Source organism: Sturnus vulgaris, chromosome Z (genome assembly GCF_052056855.1).
Source record: "Sturnus vulgaris isolate bStuVul1 chromosome Z, bStuVul1.hap1, whole genome shotgun sequence".
NCBI lineage: Eukaryota > Metazoa > Chordata > Aves > Passeriformes > Sturnidae > Sturnus > Sturnus vulgaris.
In genome coordinates, this window is record NC_142283.1 from 34,260,855 (window position 1) to 34,271,141 (window position 10,287).

The 10,287-nt window shown below is 39.2% G+C and overlaps 1 protein-coding gene across 1 annotated transcript; it reads right to left on the reverse strand.

Moving 5' to 3' along the window:
- Nucleotides 1-2,011: 2,011 nt before the first annotated feature.
- MARVELD2 (MARVEL domain containing 2) lies at nucleotides 2,012-10,287 on the reverse strand. The gene is made up of 6 exons (XM_014887106.2): nucleotides 9,208-10,287; nucleotides 7,601-7,633; nucleotides 6,363-6,499; nucleotides 5,378-5,549; nucleotides 4,919-4,969; nucleotides 2,012-3,998 (listed from the first exon to the last, which is right to left on the reverse strand). The coding sequence occupies exons 1-6, from the start codon at nucleotides 10,285-10,287 to the stop codon at nucleotides 3,882-3,884; spliced, it is 1,590 nt and encodes a 529-aa protein (XP_014742592.1). The 3' UTR covers nucleotides 2,012-3,881.

The following is a 10,287-nucleotide window of genomic DNA, read 5'->3' on the forward strand; positions in this document are numbered from 1 at the left end:
ATTGCACTTATCAGGAGCAATGTATAATTATAATGGAAAGAGAGAAGAAATTAATTAGTTAAACCATACCTGGAAAAACCAGTAACTTTTTTGAAGGAAAGCAACCTTAAGACAGGAAAAGAGGAATTCTTTGAAAAGTCAGGATTTGCTTCTTGGAACTGAAATAGTTGTAGTTTGAACAACTCCCATCAGAACATACACCATCTTTTCTTTAGAAGGAAAAAGTCCAGCCTATAGAACACTAAAATGAAGTGTTTTATAAGCTAGCAGTTTGAATAAAAGAAGTGAGAAATGAGACTTCTTTCAGAACAGGAGTATTTTTTATTCTCAAGACCAACAATTTCAGTGCTGGACTGAAACACAGGATATAAAGTAATTTTGTAAAAGTTGATTGTACAAGTGCTTGAAATCCCACAACGAACAACGATTTTGAAATTAATAAGTAACATACTGGATACCTTCTTTTACAATTTCAAAGCAATTAGGTTTTTCATTGCCATGAGCATTTGTAGTCAATATGCTGTCACAAAAGCTGGTCAGGCTATTGCACAAGTCAAAATTTTGGGTATTTGTTTGGCTATTTGTTAGTCACTGCTTTATCTGGCCTGAAAAAAATGTATGGTTTAGTAAACAGTATGCCAATCTTGCCACAGTTGTTTTGATCTAGGATATCCAACTGCTTACAAAGACAAGAAACACAAATCCAGTTTAGAAACTATAACAGTTGTAGAAATGCTAAGAATCTTGAGCATCTTGATTTGTAGATCTGTGGAGCCAGGCAAGCATTTTCTAAGAGGAAGACTGAAGAATAGAACTTCTTGTTGTATACACTCAGGGTTTGAGGACAGGCTGTAATTAAAAGCAAGCCCACTGATGTAAGGCAATATTCCCTGGTGATTCATTTATGTGTTAACTACCTTCTGCAAAAACCCAGTCACAAAGGTAAGACCACACAGCACATTGTTTACACATACATGCAAAATTGTAAATTCAGAGCTGAGCCGCGAGGGACTGCACAGGGAGATTGAGGTGATAATCATCTAAAAACTTCAGTTTTGTCCGGAGTATGCCTTCTATTCTTCAAGAGTATCAAGAGGCCACTTTCCTTGATAGTTCTTATGTAACTCAGATTGAGGGATTCTCCCATCACTTTCCTCCTATCTCTGCCTTGCTCCAAGTTGCTTTAGCTTCTGGCCATTAATCCTTCCACTAATCTCATTTTCCCTGAGAGATGAACATGTTAGACTAATCTTAGATTAACAGTTTTGCTCCAGCATGGCTGTAGCATTGTAGACAAGACCCTTTTCAGTCATCCACTAGTAGGTTGAAGCAAAACCAACACACAGATTGTACACACCAGAAGTGCTTTAGCAGCCCTGAGGCCTGTAACAGACACAGGATTGGGCAAGTAATTTGCTGTAATGGTTGCAACACTCTGCTGCAGCCTTAGGATGGCCTGCAGTACCTTAGGATGGTAGCTTACTTCTCTCGTGCCCTACATCAATCCTGTTTGAAACCCAAACAGTGGACAGAAGGGAATATTTCTCTCCCAGCATCTTTTCCCAACATTTGGAAAATCTACTTGGCCACACCTGTGGCATCCTGCTGGGAAACACAAGAATCCACATACAGATGTTGCCACTTGATCTCTTCATTCCAGGCACAGGTATGGTGTTCCCTTTTCCCAATCCATTTGTTGGAAACTTTGCAGGAAAGAAGCATCACAATGGTTCTCCGCAGGCTATGCAGACACTGTCTGAGGGACCAGGAGCCGGTTTCTCAAAGACTGAAACTCAGACCACCGTCAAAAGGAGCCTGGAGCTGGGTCTCACTGTCCTACAGAAAGAAGACCTATTAAGTGTGCAGACTGTGAATCTTCCAAAGAAAACATCAGTCATATTATCGTTAGTCCTTTATGAACACCGGTTGATCCTCAAACTTGCACTAATCTTCTTCTGTTATTAATGCAATGCCCAGAACTCTCACTGAGAAAAAACAAGAAACCTGAGTGTACAGTGAGAGGTCATTTATTTAGCTTGTGGAGATTTGGACAAGTTCAAATTCTCTTACAAAGAACAATTTAACAAGTATTCAGCACAATAAGTATAAAAAATTGGCCTATCTCCTTTATAAGAAAGAGAGCTTTCTCCTGTGAAATTTCAGAACCAGAGACAAAGGCACTGAAAAAGAGAGAGAACAAGGCATAGCACTGGCTGTCACCTGTTCTCAGAATGATGAAAATACTGAGGCACCATCCAGGCAGATGAGACTGGGGCTTTGAAATGAAGAAGTGCCAAATTTTCAAATTTTATCAGTGCTCCTATGGCATCTTGTGCTATTTACTTCATCCACTAAAGCTCTTGTAATTAAGTGGCTGATAAAACTGGAATGTCGATTTTACAAATAGGAAGGTGGCCATCAGGATTGCAGTGTGAATGATAAGGGCTGAAAAACCAGAAGGGCTACAATGGTCAGAGTGAGGTATGTTAATACATTTCCAGCAGTGAAGAGCAGAGGTAGTACTACCATTTCCATACTGAACTGGATTTCCTGATGTTGTTCTTTTAAATTAAGGTAGAAGATAAAAAATTTCTTTCAAAGAAAAAACCAAATCACTAACAAAAATTTGCAGTAATTGTAACCAGAGCACCTTTTTCAAACAAAATGTCTTTAGAAACAATAGAATAATATGGATACACTGGTGGGTTTTTTAATATTAAAAACATATTTCAGAACAGACAAATTGCAGTCATAGAAAACTGTACAAAAACTATCAATGCTTCTAACAATTTTAGTAAGTAAAAAAAAGTTAATAAAGTAAATAAAGATATGAAAAAGGATACAAAGAGAAAATTTACTGGCTTATGAAAATACTTGCACCTACAAACCTATCCCCAGCATAATATCCCCAGAAAATATAAAAATATATATAGAATTTATGCAAATATGCTCTGGAAAGTATGTTTTTTAATACATTTTACCTGGCCTTAAAGAGGATACTAGAAATTCATACTTTGAATGAGAATTCATTTTGCTGGACTTACTCTCTGAATGCCAAGTTCACTAACAGCAGCTGCATAGACAACAAGTCCTGTTACTTGCTGAAGAAGAATGAAGCCCTTAAACACATGTACTCCTAAGAGCATGATCCAGAAGGTAGGCAGAGCACACTGACCTACAGCAACACTAATGGAACATTAATATGTCTCATTCTGTACCTCTATACCTTTAAGGCCAAGTACTGATTTGTTGCATCATCTCTGAAGAGGGCAATATAAAAACCAAACCGAAGTCCCCCTTCCCCAGCAGCTTAAATAAGAAGCTATTTTTCCTCTCTTGTTGGGCAAAATTCAAGATGATTTCTGGTATAATGCACAGCATTCGGAAATACAATACAAAAATTCTTACTAAACTAGCTTCTGAATTGCCCAACTTATTCAATACAATTAGGCAGTACATAAAATCCCATACAGAAAGAACAGCTCAGCTCTTTATGATATCATTAAGATGTCAGGTAGAAATAAATCCAAAATTGTTAACAGCATGTCTGTGCAAAGTTTCCACAGGCATTTGGAAACTGCTTTCTCTGGCAGGATTTGCAAGTTTGCAAATGAAGTATTTTCAAATAAAGTACTCATATTTAAGAGGCTAGGATTTGCACTAATGAAAGCAGAATGTAAGCAGAGGTTTCCTAACTTATCTCATAACTTCACTTACAATTGGATCTGCATACAGAACCTATCAATAATGCACAACATCCAAATATATGACAGTGATTAAGTAATCCCCATAAGTGTACTGTTCGAAGAATGAATAAATAGCTTAAAATACGCATATTGATTTTAAAAACAGAAAATAGTATCCATGAAGTGAAAGCATTGCTAAGTTTCTACATTCCAATTCATAACTTTATCATAGTCCTGAATTCGTTGTTTTATGTGAGAAAGCTTATTCTTCAGATATTCACAACGCTCCTTTTTCTCCAGAAATGCAGGATCCTGCAAAAAATACAAAAACCTTTACATTAATATATTTTGGGCTTTCCAAGCATAGTCTATTACCAATTATGTTCTTGACTAAAAGGACAGTATGTAAATATTCTCAAGAAATCACACTCCTTTTCCCTGGCCCTTTCTTATTTCCTGTTTCCCCTTCCCTCATAAAAGACCAGAAGAAAATGTTCTGCCTTTATATGCTGTAGTTACTTAGTAAATAGAGCTGTTTTAAAACAGAAATCTGAAAATATAAATGACATCCTACTACTTAGATTTTCTAATTTAGATTTTATACATATATTTGCTGTTCAATAAATCCTTCCCCTCCTCCCAAAAAAGCAATAAGCATAACTAAGATGGACACAAACTCTGAATTCCATGGAGAAAAAGAATTGTATTTGTAACGTGTAATGTTTTTAACAGGACACAAATACATATTTGCTGCCTGCATTTAAAAATTACAGAGAGACGTCTTGGATTACACTGAAAATTACATTTTCAGAGTTTCTAAATTCCATGCCTCAAAAAATACAAAACTTCTTCTCGATGGTAAGACTATATTTTCTGTTTTTATCCATTGGCTGTGTCAGTCAGTGAATATAACTGAACTAATCTTCTGAGTGCAGAAAGCTAAACGACGAAGCATACTCTGAGAAGATGAAAATGCTCAACTCTTGGTTTGGGGTTGGGGTTTGGAGTTTTGTCCCACACATGGTTACAGGATTCATTATTCTCAAAAATGCTTGTTGGCATGAGTGTATGGGTTGTGTCCTAACTTTGCCAAAGTCTTAGAAGACAAAATACACAAAGCACTGCAGGTACCCTGAGATACTGAAATCTGCCTAGTGTCTGAAGTATTGGCTATTTACACTCTCTTCTCTAGTCATTAGATTCAATAGCAATGTAAATGTAAAAACACTTACGTTTTTCTTCTTCTTGTATTCTTGCAGAACTTTTGATATCCTTTCCTGTTCCTAATGAGAAACCACAGATTTTTAAACTTTGAGTGTGCTGCATATATTAATGTAAATTCTACAAAATACTCATCAGAATTCCTATTTGATCAATACCTTGTGGTCATAACATTTTAGAAGTATTTCTTGTATTTGAGAAATAATAAAAATACTGTGACTCACTAGAACTTAAAAGCTACTAGTATGAAACAAAGAAACAAAACCTCCAGGAAACCATGTACACATCTTAACTGGAACTTGGTAACTCTAATTAATACTCAGAGATGATGTAACGTACAGGGAAGCTTGCTCTCACACCAGGTCACAGCCAGCATTAGAAAACATTCAGCCCTAGCTGAAGACAGTCAGAAACTGCCTAATACCACCTAATACAACTATTTTCCATGAGCCCATTTCACAGGTACTTACATATATGCTTTCAGGATGGTGTGGAAGCTGTTTCAGCAATGCATCCAGCTCATCAAACTTTTTTAATACAGCATGAACTTCCATAGACAGTTCTTTATACTCAGCAAACTGATCATTGAATACCGCTTTGTACCGGTCTCTCATTTCATTTGTTTGAATTACAGGGTATTTCCTAAAAAAAAAATTAAGAATTAGTTTTAAAGATACAACTTACTAACAACATTTAGACTCTTCACCTTGACAGTGTATTTCTGTATTTCTGCTAATCTCATAACCTGCTGAAATTTGCATGTCTGTAAAGCATTGAAATCAGAGAATCACAGTATAGTTGACGTTGTAAGAGACATCTGGAGGTTATCTGATCTAACCTCCTACACAATCAGGAACACTTAGACCAAGACAGTGTCCAGGCAGCTTTTGATATCTCCAAGCATGGAGACTCAGTCTCTCTGGGGAACCTGTGCAAACCCCCACAGAGAAAAATATTTTCCTAATATTCAGGTGAAACCTCCCTTGTTTCTATTTGTGCCCATAGCAAATTGCATAAAAACTAATATATCAGACTTGGAAAGCCTTACCCTTTAAAAGGGAGCATGTTACAAATTCAGCACTTAGAAAGTGTAAGAGTAGTCAAATTTCCGGCTGTAAAAAGGCAATTTCCCATGTATTTTAGGTTTTTCCTCTAGTATCCATATAGTGGTCTTCTGTTCCTACAGCAGTTAATGTACTTGCTTGATTATGACATTGTGCTTCAACATTTGAGGTTTGTGTGGGTTTGTTTTTTAATTAAGACTCTTATTTATAGTTACTGGTCTTATGCCACTGATATCAGCTCCATCCTCTCTACTTTTTAACGACACAATTACGAGTTCCCATAGCACATGCATGGGAGAGAAACCACAAGTGTATATAGGAGAAATGCAGAGTGAAAAACATTATTCAAGTATCCTCCACTAAGTTGGTCCATCAAAATCAAGTCACTTACGCCAAGTAGTCTGGCATCACTATAGGTTTAGGAATGTGGCCTGCAGGTATATGACCATTAAGTAGCTCTGGTTTTCTTTCCAGTGATTTGAGCTGCCTGTAACTGACTTCTTCCCTTGGTCTGTCATCACCTTCATACTGTTTTAAAAGAGAAAGAATTTGTTCTTAATTAAATCAGTTTTACATAAGTATCACAAAATACGCAACTTTAAGATGGAGATATATGTATTGAGCAGCAGTAGAAGCAAACCACAGATATTTCTTACAACTCTTATTGTAATTAGAAAATTAGTTTAATGAGTTACAGTAATGCTTCTCACACAGTATTTTTCTTCAGTTTGTCCTAACAGCAGTACAGATAAATACTTCTGGAGGTTTGGAAAGATTTGTCTTAAAAAAATAGTGTAAGGAAGTTTCCTTCTGTATTCATTTAATTTGTGAATAAACTGGAATAATTCAGTTCTTTGGAGTTCCCCTTTCTCCTTGTTTCCTATTGCACAATTCATCCTTTGATCCAGAAATAAAAACATGCGGAATCTTGTTAAAACACAAACAAAAGGATCCTGATCCAGTACTGAATCAACAGAGAAAACAGCGGTCGAAAATTCAGTGTCTAACAGGAGATATTTAAGATTGGAATTTCAAAATTTCTTTGGAAACCCTATGCAATTTTTGCAGTGTATGCAAGACACTTTGTGTGGCTGAAACACTAACATTGCTGATGCTTTAGAACTGGAAAGGGGGTCTTTGGAACAGTCTCAGAGACCAAGGAAGAAGCTCAGCTCACAGGGCACCTACACTGTGCTTCCACTGGCTCTCCTGCAAATTAAGCACACAGCCAGGAAGAGTCTCAAACCTATCAGGCATCAGACAACCTGCTGTTTTAGTCATGTCTGCCAAACTCTTGTGACAAATGCTACAGAACTTGTCACCTCATAGACAAGGGTAAGAGAACACGGAGAGACAGCCATCATATCTGCTATTTTACAGTTTTATAGATTTTATAACCTAGCCTAAGTAGAAATAAATTCTTTACAAATTCCTTTTGAATCTTCTAGGCAGAAGACTGCTGACCAAACTAACTTAAAAAACAAAACCTAATCTCTTTGGGGTCAAATAAGCAAACAAATAAATAAATTAAAAATAGTCACAAGGGAAAGAATAACCATTTATAATTTCAGTAAACATAAAAAAAAGAAAAATAAGACTATTTCAGAAAAATAAATTCGTATTTCCTACCTTCTTTTCTGGAAAAGAGGATTGTGTTTTCATCTATAAAAAAAAGGAAAGAATTAAGTTTTATTTTCAGCAAAAATAGTATGCATAAGCACAGACTCCTAAAATTTAAACATTTTCAAAATCATACTGTGCACAAAATTACATTTATACTTAGGTATGATAAAATTTAGCATAAGGAATATTTTCAGATCCACTAACTTAAAGACCTTTTTGTTTAAGGAAAACAACCACCCAAACCCCAGAACAACAGGATTTCCCAGAGCACAGCTGTAGGAACAGCTTGCAGGAAATACTCCATCCACTTCTCAAGCTCCTTTTTTACTATTTCACATTCCAGCCCACACAGTTAACTCACTAACACTCTGAGCCTACTTCATTGCCTAGAACACACAACAGTGCACTACCTGGTAGCTCAACCAGCAGCTGTTTTGTATAGCACTCTCCAGAGTCTAACCTCTATTATTAAAGTATTCCCTTTAGAAATGTTTAGTAACTGGACTAAATGAACTTGAATAGTAACAGGGAAGAATGAACACCTTCTGTATAAATCTGGCAATCACCTCATTCTTGGAAGACATACTATCAGCTGGTTAAAAAACTTTAATTGAAGAATTATAATTAGTTTTCAAAAGAAAAGTCTCAATCTTATGCAAGATGGTGAACTGGAAACCAGTGTTAAATGAAAGCTGCAAATCAGCCTGCAGTCACAGAACAGAGGAAATGCAACTTTAAACTCTCACCTTCTAAAATCACTTCTAGGCTGACCTCTTCTTAAGTTAGGTTTATGTACGTTTCACATGCATTAATTTTCATTCTATATTAAGTCTTAGTCATTTTAAAAGGGGTTTTTGGTGATGTTTTCAAGTGAAGAGAGTTTTACACAAATTGCTTTGAACTTACTTAGGTAAGAGTGTTAAATCTCTACTGTTGGTTTATCATTAACCAGGCAAATACTGAATGCTTCTAGTATGGGCAAGGCCAGTGGTCAGGCAAAATATTTGACATGAAAAAGATGTGGCTGACTGAAATTGGAGACATTGAAATCTAGCCAAGGCTGTTACTACTAATATTTGCTGATAACTATTGTGAGGAAAGCTGAAAAGGCATAAAGAAGTTGCTTGGAGCTTTGCTTGTAAAATAAAAATAAGTATTTCACATTCTTAAGTTTATCCACACTAGTACTTGATGTGCTGAATGCACAGTTTTCAAATAAATGCTAGATGGCTTTAAGCCACCTAACCCGGCTGAACAGATGAACATTGTTCGTTTCCTCCTTTGTTTGGAAAATACACACTAGGAAGTAGTTAATCAGCTGGCTCAAGAAGAGAGCCCAGTATTACGAGAGAACAGGGCCAGATCCTTACCCAAGGTGAATTATAAACATTAAAAAAAAGGCGTCCAAGACTTTGTATCTGACACCTTAAAAACGCTTTTTATTTGGCAGTTTCTAATACTGTAAGACTGGTTAAAATTCAACCTCAGGGCTATAGATCTGCTGTAGAGAAGACATTTGGTTCGACTCAGTCTACACCATGGTAAGATCTTACAGCTGTTCCCTCCCCATCATGAGGTACCCGGTAGACAGAAAACGGTAACTAATGACTTACCTCCTGTTCCATTAATTCCCTGTGCCTCCTGGCCCCTTCGTGCCTCCACAACTTTAGGGAAACCACCGCACTAATTAGATACATGATCACCGTGACAAACAAGAAGATGATTGCTGCAGTCTGACCACCCTCCACACGGCAAAAAGCCGCATTTATCGGTGTCTTGAACAACTGGTAATAGCAGAGCCCACCTCGGTTGGTATCGTTTACGTACACTATGGCAGCCGACATGTACAGGAAGAACAAGACCACATTGATCCCAAACTCGGTCAGAGGCCACCAGTTGGAATCGAGGAGGATAGTTCGGTAGTACATGGACATGCCCAGCACAAGCAACACTATGGTGACGATCCACGCCATTCCCGCCACCACCAGGATGAACGGCGTTTTTGGCCCGCTGTAGGAGTATCCTCCATAGGCGCTGCCCGCCCCGTATCCGTAGGGCTGCGAGTACCCGAACATGTTGTACCACTCGTTGTCCTTGTGCACGTAGGCGGTGACACAGGCGAAGACGGCGGCGCCCAGCAGCAGCTCGGCCACGCCGAGGATCCTGAGCAGCCCTGCCCAGGACTTCATGTAGGCGTACCGCTGGTGGTACTCCTCCACCCGCTCGCTATACGTCTGCCCTGTGCCGGCGCGCCGCTCCAGCGAGCCCAGGGGGTCTCCGGAGGGCAGCATGGCCTCGGCCTCCTTCCGAGAGTTGTAGCTCCCGCCCGACCCCCCGAATGGGTCCGTGTAGGAGCCAGGCACCGCCCTGGTCCCGGGTTGCAGCGGAGCGGGAGAGGCAGGCGGCGAGCATTCGACCCCGTCCGAGATGTACCTGATGTCGGAGGCCGTGCTATCCCAGCTGGAGCCAGGGTGGCGTCTCCCTTTGAAGAAGTTTTTCCACGAATCCGGAATGAACCGCCGAACCGGCTTCAGCTCTGCCGGCCCGCTGGGGCCCGGGCTGGCCCCGCCGGGGCCGAAGGGGGGCTGCAGGGGCAGCGGGGGCGGCGGCAGCGGGGCGGTGGCGGACCCGGGGCTGGCCCCGCGGGGCGGCGGTGACCTGTCGGGCCGCCCGCCCTGCGAGCTCCGCGACAT

Excerpts from the sequence above, each read along its gene's own strand:
- MARVELD2 (XM_014887106.2), bottom strand. The coding sequence starts at position 10,287 with ATGTCGCGGAGCTCGCAGGGCGGGCGGCCCGACAGGTCACCGCCGCCC. Across the intron at positions 6,500-7,600 it reads CCTCTTTTCCAGAAAAGAAG|TATGAAGGTGATGACAGACC; the intron begins GTAGGAAATACG and ends CTTTTAAAACAG. Across the intron at positions 4,970-5,377 it reads ACCATCCTGAAAGCATATAT|GAACAGGAAAGGATATCAAA; the intron begins GTAAGTACCTGT and ends GTTTCTCATTAG.